The sequence below is a fragment of the Synchiropus splendidus genome, chromosome 17 (genome assembly GCF_027744825.2).
Source record: "Synchiropus splendidus isolate RoL2022-P1 chromosome 17, RoL_Sspl_1.0, whole genome shotgun sequence".
Taxonomy (NCBI): Eukaryota; Metazoa; Chordata; class Actinopteri; order Syngnathiformes; family Callionymidae; genus Synchiropus; species Synchiropus splendidus.
This window is the reverse complement of record NC_071350.1, coordinates 19,380,910-19,406,152: the sequence shown is the minus strand read 5'-3', so window position 1 is coordinate 19,406,152 and position 25,243 is coordinate 19,380,910. Positions and strand designations below refer to the sequence as shown.

Sequence of the window (25,243 nt, the reverse complement as noted above, 5' to 3'; positions counted from 1 at the left end):
TGGCCCAGCCTGTCCCATAAACCTCACCATCCAAAACACATGGCTCACCTGAACCAGGACTCTGAACCAAACGGGAACCCAGTTATTTTGAAGTCAAATTGAGACTTAACCTTGTGGGGTCTGGCCAAATGGTCCCCACATTGGAAGTGTTTTGTCAAGAATCGGTCCCCTCGAAGTAGTATAAACAAGCCCGTACACGCACACAGATGACATGTTGTCGAGGGAATCTAGTCTGGAATTTATTCAATCACAGATTTCTTCTAAAACACACGACTGCTACTTTAAATCAGCAAAAGATGCTGGTTCTATTTTGATTATTCTCAGTACTGTGAGGAGTTTGAGAAACAGAGGTTTGTAATTGACAGAATCATGTCGTATCTCACAGGAGGGTTGTGATACGATCTCATCTCACGATCATGAGGGCACTGCTTCTTCTACTTTGTCCCATATGGTACTGCAACAGTTGAAACCCCTGCTTGTACCTTCCCTTAAGAATGAGACTGGTTTGGATGTCAGAGCATCACAGGAGACATTCCGACCAGGAGCGCGAGAACTCCTGTCCACGCGCCAGTCGTCAGAGCTCCGCCTGAATTGGATCGGTACACGACCCTCCCGTCCAGAGGCTGAGTGGGTCTGAAGATGTCCGTCATGGGCTGCCCGGTCCAGAAACGACACTGCTTCACCAGAGCGTCCAGCTGGAGAGGAAGGAGCAGCACCGTGACACAAGGAGCGCCGTGGTCAGGAGGCCGGGGTGGACTCACCTGCCGACTGCTGATGGGCAGCGTCCTGCGGAACACAGTCCAGGCCACGGCTTGCTCACACCCCGGGGTGGTCATGGAGCCCACGTAGCGGTAATAACCACGCAGCTCTTTGGACGGCGGGACGATGTCACTCAGGCGGAAGTTGGGGACCACAGATGAACTTCCTGTGGAGAGAGGGGCGTTTTTGAGATTTTTTTTTTGCTTCTGATTTCGAACGAAAATCCAGAACTCGAACGCCCCCGAAATAAGCCAGCTTTATTATTGTGTATAACGCAGCCTCTGTATGCGTTGTATGCGCTGTATGACGTGTCCCGTTACTGACTGTTTTTTCTTCATATTGAGGTGTAAAACCTTTCCTGTCTCCGCACTGGACCGTGGTAGAGTGTCACAGGGGAGGCGCTGGAGCGCGCACAGCAGGGTTTGATGTCCAGTTGTCGGCTGGAGCTGGGACAGGGACGAGGCGTGTCTCGGACAGAGCGTTACTTGGTTCATGACTTTGTCACAGCCAAACTGCACAGAAGCGCACGTTCAGAGCTGGACACGCACCGGGCACCTCTTCGCTTCTGGAGAGACGTCACTCACTCGGCAACCCCTCCCACATGCAGTGGCCACACACACACACGAACAGCGTACCGTTGTTTGGGACTCGGCCCAGAGCAGTGATGACGGTGTCCAGATGTGGATGGTCATCAGTGGACTCCTGGAAGCAGAAGGACAATACCTGAGGTGGAATTTGACTGGGGGGGCTCGGGGCGTACCTCGAACAGGAAGGCCAGCAGAGCGATCCCCGCCATGTCGTGCTCTGCCTCCACCAGTGACCCGTACGGCTCCTTGATGTGAACGATGTGCATCTGAACACAACCAGGATCAGATCATGTGACCCGCCTCTCGCCCCAGCGGTGACCGTGACGCACCTCCATGGGGAACCTCTCTCCATCAATGGTGTGCTCTGACCCGGGTCTCCCGCTGCCTCCCCAGTGGAAGTGGAACTGGGCCGCTCGGTAGTGACCCGGCAGAGCTCCGCCGGTCAGTCGGACCGACTGAGGCAACTCGAAATGAGCTGCGAGGAAGAAGCCATGAGAGCCAGCAGGTGCTGGACGCGACTCTGCCTCACCTGAGTGGCCCTTGTTCTTCACCGTGATGTTGTTTCTGGTGGTGTGGCCGATGAAGTCGAAGGGCGGCAGGGCGGCGTTCACGTGCACCTTACGGGTCACGATGTTGATCGGGGACTGGCGAAGGCCTCCGCACCTAGGGAACTGGGCCGCCCAGCGGCTGGGGTCTGGAGAAACATCACCACAGCAGGTCAGCCTCCTCCACCTTCCTGTCCTGTCCTCTCCCCCTTGCTGATTCTGTTCCATCCTGCCAGTCATCGCCACCCTGCCTGCACTCTCCTCTTCACCCAGATATGAGTTATTTTTCTTACCTCCACAAGTGTGGTCACAGGAGTACTGGCTCTGGTAACACCACTGAGCTGCAGAGAGAGAAGACAAAGTGAATAAATGCAGCACTCTGCTTCAGTCAGGACGTGGCCATGAGATCAACCTTGATCCTCACATGTCGAATAAACGAAGAAACCAAACCAGAACATGAATAAATACCATGATTAAAATATCACTTTTCTCACTCCCTGACTACTGAAAAGTTATTCATCTTATCCTCAGTCAAAATGTCTCGTCCCACTTGACTCAAGATATATTTACTCTACAAGTGTCATTTCAGTAAGATGAAGTTGCATTTTAAATATCTTGTCTCTTGAGTTTTTCACACTTTTTTTATCTCATTTTTAGAGAGGCATTTTTCCACTGATGTTAGTAGTCCTTGTTTTATTTTATTTATACTGAATTTTAAGGTATATTGTACCTATATACTCGACACATGATACGAGCACATACTAAAAAGGAAATAAACAAAACATGTATGTCTACATTTAGTTGTAATAATGCCACAAATTGCAACAAAGAAAAATGTAAATAAATCATATTTTTACATACATTTTTCATAACAAAATTGATATAAATTGTTTATTCATTAAAGGTGAGTGCCACAAGCGCAGCAATGATGTCATTTCCTCCCACCGCACACTATAGGCTGGTGAGCCTTCACCACACACACACACACACACATCCCTCAGACATGTTCTGGAGTGGGCGGGTCAGCAGTGGGAGTTGGTGAAAGCTGCTGTTGTGTAGCTCGTGTGACCGTGTGGCTGTTGTGGGAACGGCGACCTCCACAGAAAACTCATTTAGCAGCACAGATTAGCTGCACGGCTCCCACAATGCCGTTCATTGAAAGTTGATCACAGTTCTCACAGGACAAAGAGCAGGTGGGAGGAAGTGGACTCACCTGAGCCATCACCTCGGACGTCGAAAACAACAAGGATGGAATACAAGTTCTGTCTTCCAGGCGATCAAATAATAACACAAGGAATTACTCCGGCGGGTTAAAGGTCATGACTGAAGCTTTCATAGTTGACTGAAGTGAAACCGAGGGAAGACAGGAAGAGTGTGGCGGCATGTCAGGTACCTGTGCACAAGTGAGGGTCCAGAGTCACCAAGATGAGGAGGTAGAGAGGAGACTCCATGGTCCAGACTCCAGCAGAGCAGCGGAGGATTCCTGCCTCACATTCTGACCTGGAGAGAGGAGTAACGGTGGGAGGGGCCCGAGACCAAAGGTGTGACAGCGCAAGAAGCTCCTATTAACTAATGAGTGTGGCAAACAGGGCAGTGGCGCCGCCTACCGCTGAAGATTCTGAGCCCTGACACAGCATTATTGAAAGAAGTGACGCCGTCAGTCTTCGCGTTCGGAGGCTGAGTCACAATCCTTGGATGAACACGACGCCATGTTTCTGATCTCACCTTAAACATGTCTCTGTTAAGACAGAAAACAGGGTTGTACACAAAAAGATGGAAGACTTTTCAGCAAAGAAATCCAAGCGCATCACCATTTCAGTGATGGGACTTGAACAAGTTAGTTACGATTAATTCATTACAACAAAAATCATTTCATTTAATTCAACAGTTTGCCCTCCAGACAACAGGGAACCTTTGTGAGTAATGCAGTGATATCACCTGTTGGGCCTTGTCACGCACTATATGTTGTGCCAGCGCATTGATCTGTCTGTCTAAGATTGGCGCTCCGACCGCTTGCTAGTGAAGTTGTGTTGTACGAGCTCTGCCTCTGTTTGGATTATTTGGAAAGACACCACAGTGCTGGAGTTCCTGCTCCGCTGATCACACTGATGCCCAAGACACGTCGCAGCTCGGATGATGAGAACAACAACAAACATGGATATATATATATATATATATATATATATATATATATATATATATATATATATATATATATATATATATATATAAACATTGATATCAAAACCATTTGTCATGACTAAAAACCACAGAAGGCGAAAAGACGTATAAAATTATTTATCTGAAGCAGCTTCGGAACAACTACAGTCATCAAGAAATTTAAAATCCAGTGGTCTTCTTATTAGATCTTTAAATATGAAAAGTGCAACTACTATGGAAACATCTTCATTGTAGTAAAAATATTCAGTAAAATCAAGACAAGTATATTTCCTTCATTACAAAGCTGAGGTGACAGACGTCAGCGAGGCCGATCAATTCTACATCACAAGGATTGGTGGCGTGCATGTCAGCGCCCGAGCTTCTCTCTCCTGGTTCCCATGGCTCCACCTCTTCACAGAAGGAACTTCTGAAACCACAAAAACAATAGCTCTTGATCTGGGCACGCTTTAAAGATCAATTTATTTGGACTCCGTCGGTGATTTATGAACAGAAGCTACACACTGGTTCACGCATTACAGTTCACGATTCTGAGACATGTATGATACAATAATAAATATTAATAACTGAACAGCCTGTCATTTATTTTATCCACCACACTGTGTATTAAATAGACGCTTTGTTTGGTATTTGTGATATTTCAAAATAAATTTTACACACTTGTGTCATGGTTCTTATGTGCTACTACTATTATTATTAATATCATCAGTTAAAATCTTTAATAATAGAATTTTTGATTTTTGCACATCAGGTCGGGACAAACACGGTGGTCCAGGAGGTTGTCGGTTCCCATCCCACTCTGCCACCCACTGAGAAATGGACCTCCAGCTGCATGACTCACAGCTGCAGGCGCTCACCTGCAGCAGGACGGCAGACACCACGGCCAGCACGGCCAGCAGGGCCAGCCGACCCAGGCGGCCCAGGTCGCTGAGGATGAAGAAGCGAGCCCAGCCCAGCTTCTTGGGAGTGTGAGGTGGGTAGCGCATGCTGTTCACTCCCTCCATCTTCAGCTGCTTGATGAGACACGCCCTCAGGTGGCTGAGCTGGTCGAAGGTGAACTTGCCGTGGTAGCAGCCCATTCCGCTGTTACCTGCACGTCACAGACAGACAGACAGACAGACAGACAGACAGACAGGACTGACGTGAGGCGAGACGCCATGTTTGGGCTGATGTTAGGAGAGGAGATGTCAGGGAACGACAGCAGCTACTTCCTGCTGTGGCAAGGCTCCACAAAATGCCTTCATTATCATCTTGGTGCAGACAAAAATGATGTAGTAATAATAGAGGTGGAACTTCAATGAGTTAGTTATGATTAATCAATTACAACAAAAAAAATGTGTAAAGAAATATTTAAGCATTTCATCACTTTAATTGAATTGGACAGTTCTCTCTCCAGACAACAGGGACCCTCTGTCAGTGCAGCAGTTCCTGCTCCACTGCTCCCACTGATGCAGCAGACACGTGGCAGCTAGGATGAGAACAACAACAACAAACATGGAGGAATCCTCCCTGAACCAAAGCAAACTAAAGCAGCTGTTTGCTTTGGTTCAGGGAGGTTTTTCACTCCACAATGTCCAGGGTTTCCACCACTCTGGATGGACTTGACATTCTTAGACAAATATTTTCAGGACATGAAAAGAGCCCTAGTCTAAATAAGGTGATATAAAGACTTGACTATAGTCACCATGGTGGTTTATTGTGCTGTTGTCAAACTGATGCAAAACAAACCATATGTTGTTCTTTAACTATCTGTATGGCTCCACCATTGGATTCAGTCATAGACCACAATCATTCACACTGAAAAATGTGGCTTCTTCTGGCAAATATTCTTGTACCAGTGAACTGCGATAAATTGAGATGAATAAATCTCTAATTAATTAGATTCGTTTTTTAAATCAAATCCCACACCTAATTAATTAAGTAGAATATGAGCGACTCGGAACGTTGGGTTTGAAGTACATCAAGCAAAAGTTTCCTGCGGTTCCAGGTGTGACGATGGGATCAAAGCCTCCAAGTTCTTACCGACTCCACCGAAAGGCAGCGCGCTGACCGAGTAGTGGACCAGGCAGTCGTTGGCCACCATCCCTCCACTAGAGGTCTCACTTTCAAACTTCTGGATCACCTTCAGGGGAGAAGAGGAGCGATGAGCGCCACGGCTGCCAGACTGGTCCAGCTCCTCCCTCGACACCATCATGACCACACAACCTTGTTGTCTGCTGTGAAGACGTAGAGAGCCAGAGGTTTCTCTCCTTTATTGATGAAGCGGATGGCTTCCTCCAGGCTCTTGACGGGCAGGATTGGAAGCAGCGGCCCGAAGATCTCGTCCTCCATCACCTTGGCGTCCGGCTTTACGTCCCTCAGGACCGTTGGAGCTGTGAGGCGTATCTGGAGGTGAGATTCCGAATGCTGGCGGGAGCAGATGAGATTGTTACCTATGTAGCAGTCGGACTCGTCCGTCTCTCCCCCGAAGGCCACTTGGCTGCCCTCCATCATGGACATGATCCTCTTGAAGTGGCGCTGGTTGATGATGCGTCCGTAATCCGGACAGGTCTTTGGGTTGTCCGTGTAGAACTCCTGCCAAGAGAACATCTCAGCTGCCAGGATCTCCATCAGCTCCACCTCACGCTGAGACTCACCTTGACAGCGTTCTTGATCTCCTGGATGACCCGGTCCTGCAGGCTGGGGTCACACAGGATGTAGTCTGGGGCGATGCAGGTCTGCCCACAGTTGGTGTACTTCCCCCAGGCCACACGCCTTCAAGCAGAACTGGGAGTTTACGCCAGATCAACTGGAGGGAGAGGCCCAGCCCAGGCTCTGACCTGCAGGCGATCTGAAGGTCACAGTTCTTGTCAATGTAGCAGGGACTTTTGCCGCCCAGCTCCAGTGTGACGGGGGTCAAGTTTTTGGCGGCGGCCTCCATGATGATCTTGCCTACTGGACTGCTGCCTGTGTAAAAAATGTGGTCAAACCTCTGCCGCAGCAGCTCCTGGGTCTCGGACACGCCCCCGGTCACCACGGGGTAAAGCTCCTGCAGGTGAGGGTCAACAAGGTCAGGACACCCCAAACACATGACGACCTGACCAGCAATTCTTCAGAACAGAAACACGAGACTTCAGGTCGTAATGCTACGGCTCACTAGTCTCATGAAAAAGCCCTGCACAGACTGGGATTAAAGGTCTGAAACACGCAGTATAAATGCTCATCATTTGACACTGACGATGAGGGCGGTCCATTACAAGTGTAATCGCGATTAATTGAATTGAATCTGCGATTAATTGCGATTAAAAATGTTGCTCTACTGACAGCCCTAGTCAGGATTTCAGCGTGTATGACACCAGTCTTACTTTGTCGATGTAAACTGGCAGCAGGTCCTCCATGACTCTGGACGTGTGAACGCAGACCTCGGACGGCTTCACCACCACAGCGTTACCTGCGGGCACGTTCAGAGTCGGGTTGAGAGGTGACACGCCGCCATGACCTTCACCTGAAGCTTTGCTTCTCTCCTGACAGTAGTGGCCTGCGGAGCTGAAGTCCAGGGCAACTGAGGAACTTGCGGTTGTCTGAATGTGACATCGAGCCTGCCGTCGTACTCATCGTGGCGTCACGCACACTTAACACCTGGGTGTTAGCGAGGACCGTCACACACAGACAGAGCAAATGAGTCACTATCAGACGCCTCGTCCGTCCTTGTTCTTTGAGCTGGGACTGATAGGAACTGAGTTGGGAAACTCAGTTTGAATGTTATACAACATCTTCTGAAGAGAACCATCATAGCTGATGGTGAGTGAAGAGTCAGCGCCATCATGAGGGACCAATAATCTTCTTCAAGATCATAAGACTTTGCGGGGACAATGGGATCTGTGCACAACACTGCTGCGACTGAGGTGTTGGGTCACGTAGACACACTTGTCCTTCCTGTTTAAAAGCTACACCTCCATCAGCTGCATCCTGGGAGCGGGGCTGCCCCGGTGCAGCGCTCAAAGCCCAATGTAACACGTCACCGCTCAGAGCCACACAGTTGCAGCGCATCACGACGCAGGTCCAAGTCCACCTCAGAAGGGAGTGGTGAAGTCAGGTTGCATCACACTCTACGCTTTCACCCACTCCGCCCCTCAACCTCACCTCTGCCACCTCAAACCACACATCATCCAAACCTAGCTCTTCTGCATGCGACACTTGGCGTGTTCAGACTTTTATCACTGTTTTAATCATATTTGAATTATCTGTTTTATCATCCATTAATCACTGCGTCTCCTCTTTTTATTTGTTATTTGTTTGTTCTTCTCTATAATGTTTCAATATTCATGTGAATTTGTGAAATAGTTTCTCTTTTTATATATTATATTTTAACTCATGTTTTATGACTTGGATTCCCAGGCATCAGAGACAGATCAGCTGCCTTTTTTTCTTCTCTCTTTTAGTCGCCACCACCACTTCAGCAGTAACTATTGCATTTTTTTTTTGCCCACCTCTGGGTCAGCTGCTCTCCACTACAACACTTCCTGTAAGCAGTCTCCTCAGTTAGCCCCGCCCACATGTGTATCAGCGACAGCGACGGCAGGACAGTACCGGCAGCGATGGCTCCGATCAGCGGCTGGATGGTGACGGCCCAGGGGTAGTTCCACGCCCCGATGACCAGCACCACGCCCAGGGGCTCTGGCTTGATGTAGACGGTGTCGGAGAGTGTCATCAGGTTCTTCTCCACGGGCCGAGGCTTGGCCCAGTCCTTCAGCTTCTTGATGGCCAGGCCGATCTCCTCTTCCAGGCCCAGAGTCTCGTACATCTGCGTCACCACCTCGCTCTGCACAGACGGAACCATCACCGAAACTGCCGTTGGTGCTGAGACCAAGGTCCTTGAGACTCGCTCCTGAGCTCATCACTCACTTATTATGGGATGTATTTGTAGGACCTGGCGCGCTCACCTTGTTCAGGTCTTTCTTGATGGCGTCAGAAATCTCCTTCTGTCGTTCCTTGAACAACCTGAGCAGGTTCTTCAGCTGGAAAATTCTGTACTCCAGAGGCTTGGACCTGCCGGTCTCGAAAGCCTTCCTGGCACGAGCCACCGCTTGCTGCTCCCGAGACATGCTGGACAAAGTGAGGCCCCGTCATTGGCTTTCACATGACAAATTAGAATTCTACTACGAATAATAATAACAATAATAATAATAACCTTAATAAGCGTGTTATTATGTATTCCAGAATAATGATCTGCTGTGTGACGTCACCACCAGGCAACTGTGGTCTAACATTTCTGCAAACGGCTTGCAGATTGAGGATCCCAAGAACGGCGGGAAGTTTCTGAACTCCATCAGCAACTATGAACCACGTGAACTCGACAGAGCAGCCGCAACTGAACCGACCGTTCACGTTTAACAACACGGTCAAAAGGGCTTCTCATCGTCCCTCTGACTCTCTGACGTAATCACCGTCTTGCACAACCTCCAATGAATCATTTGAATTCCGATTTAAAATCGTGTTAAATCTTTTGTGCCTGTCACTCAAGGCAACTTGGGAAAATATATAAAACACGGAAATTATATGTAAATGAATCGAGAATCATCCATATTAAATAATCGGATCAAGCATAGTTGAATGATAGTTGACTAGTAATAACTGCCATTGAGTGTATCGCAGCGTTTCTGCCTGCATTAAGGAGTAAACTGGACGGTTCTTCTTGGGTCGTTAAACCCTTTATTGTGGTGTCAAAGCGGGGCGCTAACGAGCCTCCGCGGGCGCTCGAGGCTGGCGCCAGTAAACAGACCGCTTCGAAGCCGAGTCCCGTTATATGAGAAGGTATCAGGGTCCAGGGTAATAACAGGCAGGGTTTGAGTCCACTGCCCCGGCGGTGTCTGGCCTCCCTCCCCGGTGCTCCACGGCTCTCTCCCCCCGCAGCAGCGAGCTTGAATTGCGGCTTCATGGTGGACAACGCTGGAGCCTCGTGTCCGGCCCGTCCATCCTAACCGAGGCATATGGGAGACGAGACGTGTCGGTGACCACCTACCTGGAACGCTGTGAGGCTTGTGTGGAGAGTCGAGGTGGTCCGCAGCGGAGAGGCCGGAGACTGACACCAGCCGCGGGGACTGCGCTTCCTCCCGGCCCCGTTAGATCACTCCTCCCCCAGGGGCCGGACTCCCAGCCTCGGGCCAGGCGCGTGCGCTCGAATGCCCGAGAGGTCAACTTCGCTTGGGCTTGGAAGGCACCACTCGACGGCTGTATCCGTGAAAATGTCAGTTTTATTAGCCACTATCAAACATTAGATATGTGTTTTAACTGAGTAAGATACATATGTAAACCAGTGTTTTATCTTCTCTATAATTACGTCTTTAAATGCACAGAAGGCCACAGTGAACCATCTAGCTGGATATCTTGAAAATAACCTCTTATTACACTCCAAAAATGTTTGTGTTGAGTTGAAATTATGAGGTGTGTTTCAAGAAACTCATTTGGCAGTATAATGTGATGAATAGACTTATGAGATCTAAGAGAATAAGACCTCCGTGTCATTCAAATGCATCTCTCATATATACTGTACTTAAGACTAGCATTCAGGGTTGTTTGGCTTTTGGTCAGTTCTTGATGTCAATGCAATCCAGAACAACTCACGCATGTTCAGGAGATAAAAATGTAGAGGTTGGATATTTAAAAAATGAAACAACTGATGACAAATAAAGCACTGTATTATTAGTGACTCGCTGTTTTCCTAACTAAACTGTTGCCTGATGTATACTGGAGTAAATAGCACTAAATAGCACTAGCGGCGTTAGCAGATCTAACAACACAGATAGAGTTGAATGAGTTTAAGATGACAGTATAGAGTTCCTGACATGATTCCATGGAGGCAAAAATGTGAAAAGTGAAGTGTCAAACGTATAAGTAACAGTAGCTGTAAAGTGATATTAGCCCGGTAAAATTCTCTCAATGTTTCTCCAAATGACCAAAACAAGTGTGTTGTGTTGTGGAGATGGTCGCTTCATGTTCTCAGTGGGAAGTGTTGTCCATTGTTGGCCTCCAAAACAGTGGCCCGGGTCTCTTTGGTGGTGTGAGAAATCCAGTCAGATTTCAGAATCAGCTTTATTGCCATGGTCAGTGGGGATCTCCCAACTAGGAAAGAGCTCTGGAATAACGCACAGTCAAAGATAAAATACAATAAAAAATCATTATGTGGAGCAGTTTAGCTTCCTTGATCAGGGATCGCCGGCTCAGACTCGCTGAGGCTCTGTCTTCTCTGCAGCTGAGGCTGAGGTCTTGCTCGGCTGGAGATTCGTGTCTCATCCATCACGTCTTCTGCAGAGTGGGTGTATCACCTGGAAACTTGGAGTCCTCCTGGTGCTGCTGTAGATGACAGGAAATGTGGAAGCAGTTTCCACATCAAACAGTGTTTGTGTATTGTGAGGCACGTAGGTGTGGGAGTAGAGGCTGCCTTCACACATCCCAGCCAGCCGGATATCAGAGAGGAGCGCTGCTCTGTGTTTGCTCACATCACCAGAGTTTTCAGGCCAAGTAGGAGAGATGCGCTTCCTGTACACAGCTGAGATGAAGAGAACTACTGTTGAGGACAAGAGCTGTGTGGCTGGACTGAGACTCAGATCTCAGCACACAGTTATGTAGTTCACTGACAAATGTGGTCTTTTCCCACAAGCTCACATCAGAGTCAGAGGTGCACTTTGGGCTACGTGTCTTTGTTAGTCGGTCAAAGGTCAATGAGAGCATTGTTATCTCAGCACTTAAGATCTATCTCTTGCTAGCTGGTATTAGCACCAGTAGGAATGGTTTTCTCACTGGTTTGTTGACGCTATGTTCATAATAATAATAGTGAAGGTTTCTTGACATATTGATCCGCACCAAGAGCTCCACAGAAGAAAGTTTGGCCTTGCTCCACCACCAATGTGGACAGCAGAACTCTCAAAGTTTGGAGGTTATTATGGGAATGCAGCCCTATAAAAGATTTAACGGAGGAGGTCAGAGTTATGCCGAGTCAGGTCTGAGTTATCTGACTGAACATCTAAACACGGCCTCTTTATTCTAGCTATTTAATCTCAATGCTCAACACTAATATTCTCCTGTGATTGTCGCAGCACTTTGGGTGTTTCATACTAAGAAGCACCACATGATGTAAGAGGCTTCTCCTTCCATCCAGCGTTGCAGCTGTAACCTGTTGTGATCTGCGTGTGCTCTGTTTTCATGTGGACAGTCATTGAAATGATGGTTGAATAAAACAGTCCAAATGATGTGCCCTGTTTTTAGCCTCCAGCTTCCTCTGCCTCTCCGTTCATTTGTCTGCACAGTCCAGGAATATTGCCCCTGCAGGACAACGAAGTGTGACTCAATAGACTTTGACCCTCCGGCTGCTCCTGTTGCATTCTGGGATCAGTGAAACGGTAAACAGAGAGAACATTTGCAGAGAACATTTTACGGCCATTGTGGGGTTGACCAGTTGCCCACGCCTTTCACTCAGTCAAGTAAAGTCGAGGATATTCAGCAGCCACGTCTTGTAACGGAATCACCTCGCCATCTACTGGCAGTGACGAGCAAACTAAAACGTTTTACCTTGACGGTGAGTTTGATCACAGGAGCTGCATTTATAACGATATTATTATTATTATTATTATTATTATTATTATTATTATTATTATTATTATTATTATTATTATTATTATTATTATTATTATTTTGTAAATAAATTAAATCATCTTTAAATTTAAATGTATTTATTCCCAAGCACATTTCATTTTAAGGTGTTGACGTGAGTACACTAATTCTGCGATGTATTGACAATTGTATTTCTTATATTTGCGACAAAATGTTAGGCGTTGCAATTACTTTCACAACCATTAATCCACAATAAATGCGGTCACTATTTTATGCACTTGTACTCATGTATGCTTCGCTTTTACCATTATCAAATATTCAAAGACATAAAGAAAAAGAAAACTAAATGTGCACACACATACACTCATTTTTAAACATTAAACACTTTTAAACATAAAAATGTGACTACAGGGTCGTGGGAAACTGTTATTATCAATTATATATATTATATTATATATATATTATTATTATTATTGTTATTTGTTTCGGTTGTTATTTCACATGTGGGTCGTATCACACAGGATGTCGCCCTAAAGAGGCCAGATTCTTGTTAGCTGTTTATCGTGTGTTCACGACTCATGATGTTAGTTAAATGAGGAATTCAGCTCAATTAAATGCGTGTTTCTTTCATGAACAAAAACATGATCGACTGTCGCAGAAGGTGAGCGCTCGTGACCTGGTATCGAGGACCCATCAGCTTCAGCAGGTATCGATTGATCACGAACTTCTGGAGAAGCTCATGCGACGGTGACGATCGATTGATTGATGGGAAAGTCTGAGCCCATCAACACTAACGACCCGGGATTAAGGTCATCCGAAATATTGTCCAGGGTCACGTGCCTCGCTCGGGTTCGTGTAATAGCGTGTTGTTGTTGTTCGAGGCCTGGCGCGCAGACTGTCCGGTGTTTTGAAGTCTGGATCGTGTGGAAGCGACCAGGAAGAAGGAGATGCTTTATCACCTCGAGCCGGAGCGGACTGGCCTTCACACTCCTCCAGAGGCTTCAATACACGTCCACTACACACGCGCCAGCTCAGGTGGCGCTGCAGGAGGCGCGGATGCGGCGCAGACCTGGGAGTGAAGGGTGAACGGTATCTCGGAGCCTGGGCAGACAATAGGGCCATTAGCGGGCCATCATGGGCCACTCTGCCAGGCACTCGTCGGTGGGTGCTCAGCACATCAAAGGCAAAAGGTGTGAAGACATCAGCGCTGTTTTGGGGGCGGCGGGGGCCCGGGGTCTGAGGGTCGGTTTAAAAACCTGCACAGGGCCACAGGAGTCAGTGAGGAGGACGTCGACCTGAAGACATGGCTTTTGATCTGGACTTCTTCGGAGAGTTCCTGGAGACTTCGTTCTACCCCGAGCAGCCGTGGGCCCCTGCCCCCGTGGGAGTCTCTCCACACCTGGACAAGAGGAGCGGAACCCAGGGCGCCAAAGACGGTGAGTTCTCTTGGTTCCATCGTGTTGCAGGCGCTTCTTGCTTTCGGAACCTCGCTGACTGGACCGTGTCTTTCTCTCGATCAGGGTCACTGAACGCTCCCAAATCCACGGACCCCCTGCGCCGCCGGAAGCGCACCACCTTCAGCAGGTCTCAGGTGGCGGAGCTGGAGAGAACCTTCTGCATGACCCAGTACCCAGACAGCAAGACCAAGCTGAGCCTGGCCATGAGGACTGGACTCCCGGAGACTAAAATCCAGGTAAATTTGACGGCCGCCTTTCACCGCCTCAAAACTAGTCCACTTTTATACCGAACTACTCACGGAATTTTATTTCGAAAAGAAATTCCTGAAGAGGATTGTTACTTGATGTATTTATTGTACGGTTAATATGTCGACTGAACACAACACAACTCGAAAATGCGGTTCTTGATACAAAGAGAGTCCAGCAGGGGGCGCACAACGCCAGGAGATCTGGAAGTGGAGATGCAAACAAGTGACATTTCGAATCAAACTGTAACAGACGACTGACCAAGCACCGTAGCTCATCGTGTCCCTCTTTCACCAGGTCTGGTTCCAGAACCGGCGCGCTCGCTACTTCAAGAGTAAGAAGAAGTCCCGAGAGGTCCAGAGGGCTCAGACTCATCCCTACCTCAGCTACCAGACCGGCAGCCCTCCGTTCTTCCACCCGGCTCCCGCTTTCCCGGCCACCTCCAGCCCCGGCTCGCTCCTCTCGGGCTACCCTGCCATGTGCGCCCCTCAGGCCGCCCTCCAGAGCGCGCCCGTGCTCCACCAGCAGCTTCCGGATTTCGCCCAGTACTTCCAGGACGGGTTCGACGATCTGGGTCGGATCACTGAAGACCTCCAGGCTTTCCTGCAACCTGCTGCTCACCCACAGGAAGTGGAGCCTCGGCAGGGCGAGCGCAGCCACTCCGGGACCGAGGACTCTTTGGACGATCTGTCCGACTTGTGCTTCAAGGACCTTTGTGATTTCAACCTGTCGGATCTGGACCTGTCTGCTGCGATGATCGATTATCTGATGGACTGATGCTGCACTTTCGCCCACTTTTCACCAACGCGCACGTTACTAGAGTATTTATGGCGACTCCGCCGTTCTACGTATTTATTGTATATCCACACAGTATATCACACTGTAGAGCATTTATCCAAATAAAGACGATATTGCATATGAAAACACGTGATTCTCCGGGGTTCGTTCATATTCCCAACTGCCGCTCCCGTCATCACCCGGCGCCGTGGCTTAGTTGGTTAAAGCGCCTGTCTAGTAAACAGGAGATCCTGGGTTCGAATCCCAGCGGTGCCTTTTCTTCCTTCGAGACATGTTCTTCATCGCTCTGAGACGAAGCCGTGACGTCAAACTTGGTTTGTTAGAATAATTTCATACTGCAGATTTTTACAATCTCGTATTCACCGAAGTAGAAGTCACGTTTGAAAACCGAAAAATACTGCCGCCCTGCTTTAAAACCCATTCACAGACAAACAAACCACCAACTAATATTCCATAAAAAGCGTACTTGAACGTCAGTATGATGCAACTTTTCATTGTTACGCTATTCACTAGTTGCAGCTATAACCACTAGGAGGGAGCATGGTGCCCCTTTAGGCGTTAAACATGCCATCAAAACGGTTTTGGCTTGAATGGTTTAGTTTTGAAGCAGTTGAGAATTTAGATTTTAATACAAAGAATAGTTTATGAAAGCAACAATTAAGCCGACACACCTCCCACGTTGACTGGACGGAGAGCTTCCGGGAGCTCGTGCATGCGTGTGTGTGAGAGAGTCACATAGACAGAGAGTGTTTCAGATGTCGCATTTATTGATCAAGCACACACTTTTCTCATCACTGAGGTCAAAGGTCAGCGGTTATTTACAAGCACGGTGGCGCGTCTGACTCTGGAGACAGCTGGGACATCTCCATCTCCTCCACAGCTGCTGGGAGCTGCTCTCCCCTCCTGCCCCTCCACACCAGCACCAGCCCCACCACCCCCACCACGCACAGCATCTGCATCAGCACCGCAGCACTGAGGAGCACGGACCTCAGCAGGTGGTGATCCTCCTCTGGCTCTCTCAGCTTCACCAGGGTCTCAGAGCTGAACACACAGCTGTAGCGGCCTCTCATCACCACACACCAGACCTGTCCACTGTCCTGCAGAGAGACGTTCCTCATCACCAGGCTGCTGCCGGAGAGATGCACGTTGTCTGGTCCATGATTCTCATGAACATAAGAGACTCGTCCTCTGGTTCTGTTGGACCTCATGAACCACTGAACCCTATCAGTCTGATTCCAGTTCCCACAGTGGAGCGTGAGGTCCTCCCCCTCAGTGAAGAGCTGCGCAGCAGGAGGCTCAGGCCCAGGACACACGTACAGGACATAACTCTCATCGCCAGCATCACCGAGGAGACAGGTGTATACACCTGTGTGGGCCAACGTCACAGATGGAAGCATCAGAGTGGAGTTGAGACTCACTGTCTCAGACCTCAGTGGATTCCACATCCTCCACCTGTATGTTTGGCTCCTGCTGCCGTCAGAACAGTTCAGCTCCAGACTCTCTCCCACCCTGCGCAGGATCAACTCTGCTGAGACTTGAACATGGAAACGACTGTGATGGTGGCATCTGAGCTGCTGCTTCACCAGACAGTAGTAGGTGATGTAGTCACCAGCAGGTCTGTCTGCAGTGACCAGGAGGGAAGGTTTGTTCTGCAGCTGCTCCACTTTGTGCTCTGGAGGTGTTCTATCATGAATGGAGACTAATCCGTCTGAAGTGAATCTCCAATGGGCCCAGTGAACACTCTGGTTTGGTCCCACCCTGTCACAGCTCAGCTCCACTGTCTCTCCAACAGTCAGCTCCACAGACTCATGACGTATCATCTTCTGGCTGTCACACACGAGGAGCGTGGAGTTCCTGTCCAGGGTCACCCTGCCCTGAGTCCAGCACTGCTGCTGGTACTGACCCGAGTGGGAAACATCCAGAGGGTCTAGCTTATAATAGGAGGCTGAAGAGTTGAAGAGGAGCCGCGTCCCCTCAGCGGTCCATCTGGAGACGGAGCAGAAGTCAGCAGTGTCGTCCAGGGGGAAGCGATGTTCCCTCCCTGCTGGCCTGATGATCTGAGCGTGGATGTTGGAGCAGAGCAGCAGCAGCAGCAGCAGTGCAGCCATGGTGATGTCTGGGAGAGACTCTGCTGCGACGGCTGCTCCATCCTCTCTGTCTCAACACCATCAGCAGGACGTGACGAGAGGAACACTTCCTGTTCGCTTTATCAGGTGTGAGGAGCGGAGGCAGGAAAGCAGCATCAGACCAACTCACGGATCCGTTATTCACGTGTCTCATATACATGGAAGCGAAGCTGCTCACAAAATAATTATGGCTTTTTCAATGAATGAATCAAAAAATTCTTGCTTTCATTCAGTGGTTTAATTTATTTGTGCATAATGCATATTTTTGCATTCTTCTCACCTGTGCACAATTGTTTTTATTTTTAGTTGTCACTAGCGTTGAGGTGGTTTGTGTTGGTTCTACCCATTTTGTATCTCAGTCTATGTTTGAATTCCATTGCAAAAACAGCCCTCAAGACACTGACACACACACAGAGCGGAGAGTATGAACCTGAGCAGAGATGTGTCAGAGGTGTGAGGATGCTAACGTTAGCCTGGATGCTAGCCCACTGTTGTTTGTTCAGAAGAAATCCAAACCTACTGCTGAACACCCATGTTGTATTGTTCATGTTGTGGGACACGGCGGAGCATTTGGCTCGCTGACGTGTGACGCCAGAGAGAGTCAACAGAGGGAAGAGTGGTCCTGGCTACTAACATGTCCCTGTTGTCCTGTCCAACATTGTTGTGAAATCAAGTCCTTTGGTCTCCTGGACATCTCTCCACACTTCATCTTCCCACTTGGTTTCAAGTCAGCTCCGGAGCTCCCTGGGTTTGAAGGGTTCTTTTCAAGTGGTGAACGGCCAGTGAGGAGGAGTGGGACACACCACACTGACACGTGAGGCGCAGAGCCCGGGGTTAGGGTCAAAAACAAGTATTGGGGGGAGAGATAGGACACAGCCTATGTGTGATTCATTTGCCCTTAACAGAGCGTTAAAAATTTGACTGACAGCCTTATTTAATATACAAAGATTCTGCACAAGTTCTCCTGTTATGTATCTCATGTGTGCAACGTTGCATAATTCTGATGCCAGTTTGGGAGGCGGAGGACAGACTTAAGATAAAAGGCTGTGAAATAAAAGAGACTTTGGACTGTAAACTGAATAATCATGAACGTTTTAGCTTACACTAAATGAGATGCGCCAGTATAGTAGTAGTCAATATTAATGATATCATAATTACGTGGTGATAAAGTAGGTCAAATCCAATCACTGTTGGAGCTAAAGGTACGTCCATGACATAATTTGGATTTCATAATGTCCTCCTGCCTATTATCTGCACACCCTGACACAATCCTGCGTGGACTCCAGACCCCAAACATGTAGGTCAGGGTCAGTCATGCTCAGCTGCGACGTACACAACCTATGTCCTGTTTTTTTCCCCTCAGCCTATGTGTGGGATTACATCAGGGCTCACCTCTCAACCTGTTCTTCCTGTTGCTGTGGTGATGCAGAGCCAGACAGGCCGCTGATGTTTGATGATGATGTAGTGACTTGTTGTCGGAGTAAGGAGGAAAGGAACAAAAGTCAGTGTGTGTGATTAAGAGGAAGAAGAGTTAAGAAAGCAGAGGACATGACCAACTTGGAGTCTCATATCAGAGTGAAAGGAAGAGCTCAAGGGAGGCGAAGAAGAGAGTGCAGACAGGGGGGTTTAGGTCAGAATGTTACAGAGCCTTGACTTCCTCTGATGCAGCTCCACACTGCGAGTCCTTGGGGCAGCGACCTGGCCGAGCCGCCTGGCCGACGGTCTTCTGTTTTAAAGCATCAATATACTGTTGGCTTCAGACTTCCGCCCCAGTGACTTGTGACATCAGTTGTTTCTGTGATTCATCCTGTTTTAACTGTTTGATTCAGCGACTCGTAATGAGCTGCCCAAAACATGTCACAGAGTTGCCATGTAGCTAAAAGTGTCGCGACATTAGTGGTCAGTTCAGCACTTCTGATCCTGTCAGTCACAGAGACGTCTGACACTCGGATATTTATTAAGGAGAAATGGTTACAGGTCTATATGTTCAGAAGTACTTGAATGGCGTTCTAAACCAGAAAAAGACTTTTATTTGCGCTGCTTCTCCCCTCTGAGCGTCGGCCGCCCCTCAATCCTGGCAGCCTAGCCAGTAGGTGGCGATGGGTCGGGGGTACGGGGGGCTCACGCGGTCCACTCGCTTGGTCTTCAGATTCACTCTGTAGTAGTTAGCTGTGAGCACAGCGAGGAACACATTCAGACTCACACAAACTCCTGATACACTGCAAAGAATGGACTGTCTCCTAAATAGGAGCAGCCATGTTTGTGGTCGCCGTGTCTGTTCGTCTCCACTAACATCTGCGTTCATTGTCAGCCTTTTAAAAACAAATCAATACCTTTCTTGAAGAAGTAGACGTGTTGTGCAGGCGTGCTCATGGCGTCTGGAAGGAGGGGCGGGCTGTCGTAGTCGTCCAGGCTCCAGTCGGACCAGTCGTAATCCAGAATGAACTCGCTGGAGAACAGGCTGCAGCCGTTCTTGCGCCTCTGCCTCTGCCTCCTGCTGGGCCTCTTCCTCATGCTCCCACGCCTCCTCACCGGCGGCAGCGTGGGTCTGGGAGCCCGATAGACCTGCCCCACGATGGCGGCGTCCACTGGAGGCTTGAACCCGGACCAGTCCCTGCTGATGAGGCGACCCCGCTGCAGCTGGCTGCTACCTGAGGAGCGTCAAGCTTTATCCGACAGTCAGGTCAAGGCAAGTGCTCTGAGCGGCGGTTCTCACTGTGGCCCCCGAACAGCTCCAACAGGAGCGACTCCCAGCTGGGCTCGTAGAGCTCGGCGTACCGGCTGAAGAGCAGGGACGGGACGAGCTGCACGCACTCGGCGTGCGAGGGCTGCTGGCTGAACTCGTACTGGTAGTACTGGTCACCTGGAGGCCAAGAGACAACAACTGGGGTGAAGGGAGAATTTCTGTCGTCGTCAGTCATGAAAAAAAGGCGCCGCTTCAGCGCTTTAGCTCAGCTTTCACTCGTTACATCAGAGGGAGAAGTCCATCAATCAAAGCCGATTTGGTTCGGAAGTCAGATAATGCTTGGATTAAATATTAACCAAATGAAAACTCTGCAGGTTTTATTGACGCTACTTTGACTGTGGTACCTTTGAAGAAGTACGCCCTCTCTCTGCCGCGGTGATTCGGCGCCGGTAGCGCAAACGCCGCATCGATGTTGTTGGGCACGTTGTCGAAGCCGACCGAGATGTCCCGAGGGTAGTCCTCATCCAAGAGGTCGCCGTCGAACCTCCAGTACTGGCTCCCCTGCGGAGGAGCGGAGCAGACAGTGAGGCTGGCGACACAGGCTCCACACGCTGGGCCCGCACCTTGAAGATGTAGGTCTTCCCCTGGCAGTTGATGCGAGTGAAGGCGGCGTCGATGGGTCCCGCCATGCCCCACACGTCCTGGATCAGCTTAGGGTAACCAGGAAGCACCGAATCTTCATCCAGCTCAAAGAAATACTGACCTGGGGGGACATCTACATCTGATCACCTCGTCCCTGCCTGTCATTTGGCTGAAGTGTGAAGGTGAACTGAACCTCTGAATGCAAAGGTGGATCCGTTCTTCAGCTGCAGGAAGGCGTCGAAAGGTCGCCCGCTGCATTTGTCGGCGTCAGGGTCCATGGTTGGTGTCGGGGCAGTGGTGGGGGGTGACGCCGCCGTGGTGGCGGCGGGCGTTGGCAGTTCAGTGGTGGGCGCCGAGGTCGTGGACGGCGTGATCGCAGTAGCTACCTCTGGAGAGGTGGTGGTAGCCGTCACTTTGGTGGTTGAAACGTCCTCCACTTCAGCAAAGGTGTCTCCGCGTGCTACTGTAACAGCGAGGACTCAGTGGAGGCACAGCACACGCCGTCACACCTTGCGCGCCCTGCACTCACTCTTTTTGGGACAGACGGCGTTGAAGTCGGAGCAGCAGCTCCCGTAGTAGACGCACATGGAGTCGCACTGACACTTCCGCTGCTGATCGAAGGTGCCGCAGCGGTTCGCGCAGGACTCTGAGGCCGGAGAGAGCAGGAGTCGGTGTCACTGCTCCACACACGTGTGAGCAGCGAGGCGAGTGAGTGGCCCACATGGGGCCGCCATTTTCTGTGCTCACTTCCAAGTCACTTTTCCTATTGTGTTTCTGCTATTTTGTTTTGTGACTTACTGATTCACTATTTGTTAGCATTTTAGAGTCACTGTGTTTCTGTAAGTTTGAGGATTTTTTTTTTAATGTAATTGTCTTTTCCCAATTTTTTCCTTCACCTACGACTAACCCAACACATAATTTATCTATTTACTATTTTAATACATGACACATATCTTTCACTGACAATGCTTTGTCCGGGATTTCTGATTTATTTTCTGCAACAAACCTATCATATTTTCTTAATGCCTTAGTTTGTTGTGTCTCTGTTAAAGTGTCTTTACTCACTGAATTCAGTCCTTTAAACTTAATTTGATCATTTGCACAGAGATACATCTCCTGGCTCGGAGTTCTACGTCTTTATATCTTATATTTCCGTGAAAATATTTGTTGAAGGCTGTTTGAAGGAGGTTGACATGAATTACTGACCTGCTATTGACGCTACAGAGGGAAGCCTAACAAGGGCTTGACCTAAGATTCCTGTATTATATTGCTCACAAAGTTACATGTAACTTCCTTAAACTAAGTTGTTTTCCTGCTGATTGTCTACCGAAGTGGCGCTGCGAGCTCCGTGTGGACTGACGTTTGAATTGGGACTCACCCTCGGCAGCGAAGGCCGCGTCCTGCAGCAGGGCGAGGAGCAGCAGAACCAAAAGCGCCTTCATCCTCCGCCACTTGGTAAAGGACTGAACCACAAAGCGGCGTGAGCTGAGACGCGTGCGGCTTGTTGACCACTCTGGAGCAGAGCGTCCTACTTTCCTCGCTCTGTGTGTGGCGCGATCAATAGTTTGGGGTGATTTTTTTAGACCCTGTGAGGTCCGCTTCACTGATTGGTCGACAGCACACAGTGCTAATCATTAAACAGCTCCAGAGTCAGAGGTGACTCATGTGACACTTGGATTATTTGGGTGCCATTTTGTCCAATTTACTGGAAGCATTGGGCTAAAAACATCACAGTGGGACCAAGTAATTCAACCTGCTCTGTCACCCCCTCCCATGAAGCCAGGACCAGTAATGGGGTCACGAATAATGACCCTAAATTCAGTGGAACGTTTGCCTCGTGGCCTGCTGGTTTTAAATGAAGTAAACTCCTTTTCCCGTCATCATGAGTGCAGTAATCTAATCTGGGAGACGTGGGCAAAGTGCAGGCCTCGTGCAGACAGATCCAAAGTAAAAAAGAAGTTGGACTTTTTTTTTTAAAAACAATCATTACTACATAATTTCTAAACATAAGTCATTGTTATTTTTTAGCTCCCTAAGCGATTCCCTACTTACTTGCTTGTAATAGCCCTACTGAAATTATAAATAAAATATATATTTTTTTAAATAATCAAATGTAACAGTGTTTGTTGTCACGGTGAAGGTGTGTAATGTGGCTCCTGAAGGGTGACATGTCTGCAGAGGCTGGTATTTGTACATGACATGGATCAGTCTCGACATGCGACACACACTCAGTCTGCAGTCCTGACCCTGCCATGTTCACACTAGTCGAATGTTCTCAAGAACAAAACACATTTGGTAATTGTTCACGCAAAAGAAAGAGACATGAAATGACTCACAAAATCCTTTCACTTGTCAAGTGAAGTGTGAAGCATTTTGCTGTACCAAACAAATACAGCGATGTAGAGGAACATCACTGAGACTCTTCCTTCTGCTTTACCTGTTTGTTTCTTATGTCTGTGAAGAGATTTAGTGTAGTTCGCTGCTGGATTTATTATTGTGACGTTCCTGCTCCGTGACTAGAGAACAAACTTGCAGTGTGTTAGGAAGAAGACAGCTCCGACACTGGTCACGCTCGCTGACTTTTAGCTGAGTAAACCGAGCACCAAAACAGATCATGCGGGTGTTTGAGTTCTGCTGGTGGACACCCAGCTCAAACATTGTGCAACCAGGACTCTCATTTTCCAACATTGATTTGTGAGAAACAAGCCTCAAGCGAACGGCGACCCACTTTCCAAGTTACATGGCGTTTTGTGTTGGAGTGTTTGAGGTGCGATTGCAGAGAAACCGTGGCCTGCTCCTCCTCTACAAGCATACACTCCAGTGGCCTTCAGCTCTGTCAAGCTTGGATCAGTGATCATGAGTGCTCGACCTCGAGGTCCATGTGGTACCTCATCAGACTGGCCTTAATGCAGCTCTTTTCAGAGAGACAGTGTCAGGTGTGGCGTGGGAAAATGATCCAGTTCCACCTCATGTGTCCGGAGACAGAGGCGGGCGATATGATGCCATGAAATCATGACAGTGAGAAGGTGTTGAGGAGCAACCAAGGTGAGGAGATGATCCCATGGATTGGCTGCCGTTCTTTCTCTCCACTCTACTGTAGAGCTCCAGTGTGTTGATGCGCTGATCCGTCCCTCAGTCAAAGCAGCGCTGCTGTGACACACTCACAGCCAAGAAGCCGCTCACATGTGCAACTTCCAGCTGTTTCTAAAGCTGATGCGCCTCTAACTGGACCACACACTTTCACCACAGAACCATGGAGGGAGGGAGGAAGCAAGCCGCCACCAGGCCAAAGACTGTCTGCAGCGCAGAGCTAACAGAGCTAACGGCTAACCTGACCTGTCTGACTTCCAAACTGTAGTTGCTCGGGAAAGGTTGGAAAACACTGGACCAATATATCAACATATCGACTGCTGCAACATGAACATTAGAGGACACGGTGGACACAGGACTCAAGTCCCTGAGCTGCTACTGACCACTGCAGACTGGCATCATGCTGCAACATTCAGGAGATGCGTGTTAGGACGCAGCTGCGATTATGGTGCGTTGCACAGGTCTGGTTCCAGTCAGGGGCAGCAGCAGCCGGTCATACACCGGGCGAGGCCAGGGGACACCCTGGACAGCCTCCTGTATGTTTACGCACTGTGGGAAGAAATCAGAGTCCCCACAGTCACACACTCCTCTTCGATCCCAGGTGCTGAAAGTTGACGTGAAGCTCAAATGAATCTGCTGAGTCACAGGAAGTTTGGCCCTGTCGATCAGCTCATTGGAAATGTGCTTCTCCTCTGGTAATATGCCGCATCAGCAGTCGTGTCGCATCAAATCAGTGGAAGGTTTTATGGCCAGCCTTATAACTTCCCTGTTGACGGCCTCCATGGCAACCTTGCGGAGGACTTGGTGGTGACCCAGGCGAGGACCAAGGTTCCTGCCAGAGAAGCAGCGGAGGAAGCCAGCTCTTCTCGATTAGATCAGGAGTGAAGCAAGACGCAGGAGCGATGGGAAGCATTGTTTCATCCCTGAAACTGGATTATCTGCCAGCGACAACACAGCTGGACTGACCAGAGCTCATTTAGATATGAACGCTGGTGCAGCGATAAGCTCTGACGTGAAAGGGAGCCGTCGCCACATCCAGCGCTTTCATCTGGTGCATGTTTACATTTCATCACCGGGACTGTGAGTTTTATAGCGTCCGATGTCTCACCTGCTCACACAGCTGTTGCGAGGTCGAAGCTATGGACAATCCAGAGCGGCACGTGGAGCCGCGGTGCAGATTCAAACCGGTTCAATGTGCTGACATCAGTGCTCCGCCGTTTCTTTGTTGTTTGCCTCTGGTCTTTTAGTTTGCACACACCTTTGGTAAATCGTGGGGAAGATTGTTACTCAAACTGACTGTGGCTTGGACCTTGTGCACGGAGACACATGGATGGAAGATGTGCGGGTCAGGTGTTGGCATGTGAGTGTACGAGACGCATCACGATACATGGATCAGGATAGGACAGCATCATGATGTCAGCTGATCTAGTCAAATATTCTGCACAGTTAATGAAAACGAATCTGGCAATGCGATATTTATCCTGATACAATGTATCTCAATACTGTAATCTATGATATATTTTAAGGAGAAGAAACTCAC

At 48.9% G+C, this 25,243-nt stretch overlaps 4 protein-coding genes and 1 non-coding gene across 13 annotated transcripts in view; 2 read left to right on the top strand and 3 right to left on the bottom strand.

The window, feature by feature from the left end:
• vtnb (vitronectin b) overlaps window positions 1–22,159 on the bottom strand; it is a 35,839-nt gene extending 13,680 nt beyond the window's left edge. The window contains exons 1-8 of one of the 3 annotated variants that reach the window (XM_053846416.1): window positions 21,992–22,159; window positions 21,143–21,259; window positions 20,807–21,076; window positions 20,595–20,734; window positions 20,376–20,532; window positions 20,002–20,148; window positions 19,619–19,936; window positions 19,322–19,454 (exon numbers count right to left, since the gene is read on the bottom strand). In XM_053846416.1, the coding sequence (XP_053702391.1) occupies window positions 19,354–19,454; window positions 19,619–19,936; window positions 20,002–20,148; window positions 20,376–20,532; window positions 20,595–20,734; window positions 20,807–21,076; window positions 21,143–21,259; window positions 21,992–22,055 (1,314 nt within the window). In that variant the 5' untranslated portion in view covers window positions 22,056–22,159 and the 3' untranslated portion in view covers window positions 19,322–19,353. Of the gene's footprint in view, window positions 1–19,206; window positions 19,455–19,618; window positions 19,937–20,001; window positions 20,149–20,375; window positions 20,533–20,594; window positions 20,735–20,806; window positions 21,077–21,142; window positions 21,260–21,991 lie in introns of those variants that run through there. The other 2 variants (XM_053846415.1, XM_053846417.1) reach the window with 2 other exon arrangements.
• Window positions 8–4,004, bottom strand: LOC128748033 (carbonic anhydrase 4-like). 4 transcript variants are annotated; one of them, XM_053846425.1, is made up of 8 exons: window positions 3,285–4,004; window positions 2,185–2,232; window positions 1,876–2,040; window positions 1,676–1,821; window positions 1,520–1,612; window positions 1,395–1,461; window positions 762–925; window positions 8–695 (listed from the first exon to the last, which is right to left on the bottom strand). In XM_053846425.1, exons 1-8 carry the CDS (start codon window positions 3,340–3,342, stop codon window positions 513–515), a joined length of 924 nt encoding a protein of 307 aa, XP_053702400.1. In that variant the 5' UTR covers window positions 3,343–4,004; the 3' UTR covers window positions 8–512. The 4 variants fall into 4 exon arrangements, with proteins under 4 accessions (XP_053702400.1, XP_053702399.1, XP_053702398.1 ...); XM_053846424.1 differs by having other exon boundaries at window positions 1,676–2,040; XM_053846423.1 differs by having other exon boundaries at window positions 8–925.
• On the bottom strand, window positions 4,175–10,197 carry aldh3a2b (aldehyde dehydrogenase 3 family, member A2b). 3 transcript variants are annotated; one of them, XM_053846412.1, is made up of 11 exons: window positions 10,071–10,197; window positions 8,992–9,154; window positions 8,639–8,870; window positions 7,414–7,499; window positions 6,889–7,097; window positions 6,706–6,823; window positions 6,502–6,643; window positions 6,275–6,441; window positions 6,092–6,191; window positions 4,927–5,159; window positions 4,175–4,478 (listed from the first exon to the last, which is right to left on the bottom strand). In XM_053846412.1, exons 2-11 carry the CDS (start codon window positions 9,151–9,153, stop codon window positions 4,464–4,466), a joined length of 1,464 nt encoding a protein of 487 aa, XP_053702387.1. In that variant the 5' UTR covers window position 9,154; window positions 10,071–10,197; the 3' UTR covers window positions 4,175–4,463. The 3 variants fall into 3 exon arrangements, with proteins under 3 accessions (XP_053702387.1, XP_053702386.1, XP_053702388.1); XM_053846411.1 differs by having other exon boundaries at window positions 6,275–6,643; XM_053846413.1 differs by lacking the exon at window positions 7,414–7,499 and having other exon boundaries at window positions 6,889–7,015.
• LOC128748034 (paired mesoderm homeobox protein 1-like) lies at window positions 12,500–15,232 on the top strand. 2 transcript variants are annotated; one of them, XM_053846427.1, is made up of 4 exons: window positions 12,500–13,848; window positions 13,923–14,094; window positions 14,179–14,351; window positions 14,659–15,232. In XM_053846427.1, the coding sequence occupies exons 2-4, from the start codon at window positions 13,962–13,964 to the stop codon at window positions 15,136–15,138; spliced, it is 786 nt and encodes a 261-aa protein (XP_053702402.1). In that variant the 5' UTR covers window positions 12,500–13,848; window positions 13,923–13,961; the 3' UTR covers window positions 15,139–15,232. The 2 variants fall into 2 exon arrangements, with proteins under 2 accessions (XP_053702402.1, XP_053702401.1); XM_053846426.1 differs by having other exon boundaries at window positions 12,509–12,623; window positions 13,317–14,094.
• trnat-agu (transfer RNA threonine (anticodon AGU)) lies at window positions 15,341–15,414 on the top strand. The gene has a single exon. It is a non-coding gene; the product is annotated as a tRNA-Thr (tRNA).
• Window positions 22,160–25,243: the final 3,084 nt, after the last annotated feature.

What these genes read in the sequence shown, in the direction of transcription:
- LOC128748033 (XM_053846421.1), bottom strand. Translation starts at nt 3,342, where the DNA reads ATGGAGTCTCCTCTCTACCTCCTCATCTTGGTGACTCTGGACCCTCAC. An exon ending in CTGTGACCACACTTGTGGAG is followed by an intron (nt 2,041 to 2,184) that starts GTAAGAAAAATA and finishes ATGTTTCTCCAG; the next exon opens with ACCCCAGCCGCTGGGCGGCC. An exon ending in GGGCCGAGTCCCAAACAACG is followed by an intron (nt 926 to 1,394) that starts GTACGCTGTTCG and finishes CTCTCTCCACAG; the next exon opens with GAAGTTCATCTGTGGTCCCC.
- aldh3a2b (XM_053846411.1), bottom strand. Translation starts at nt 9,153, where the DNA reads ATGTCTCGGGAGCAGCAAGCGGTGGCTCGTGCCAGGAAGGCTTTCGAG. An exon ending in GATCGGAGCCATCGCTGCCG is followed by an intron (nt 7,500 to 8,638) that starts GTACTGTCCTGC and finishes ACGTGCCCGCAG; the next exon opens with GTAACGCTGTGGTGGTGAAG. An exon ending in TGCCAGTTTACATCGACAAA is followed by an intron (nt 7,098 to 7,413) that starts GTAAGACTGGTG and finishes CCTCACCTGCAG; the next exon opens with GAGCTTTACCCCGTGGTGAC.
- LOC128748034 (XM_053846427.1), top strand. Translation starts at nt 13,962, where the DNA reads ATGGCTTTTGATCTGGACTTCTTCGGAGAGTTCCTGGAGACTTCGTTC. An exon ending in AACCCAGGGCGCCAAAGACG is followed by an intron (nt 14,095 to 14,178) that starts GTGAGTTCTCTT and finishes TCTCTCGATCAG; the next exon opens with GGTCACTGAACGCTCCCAAA. An exon ending in TCCCGGAGACTAAAATCCAG is followed by an intron (nt 14,352 to 14,658) that starts GTAAATTTGACG and finishes CTCTTTCACCAG; the next exon opens with GTCTGGTTCCAGAACCGGCG.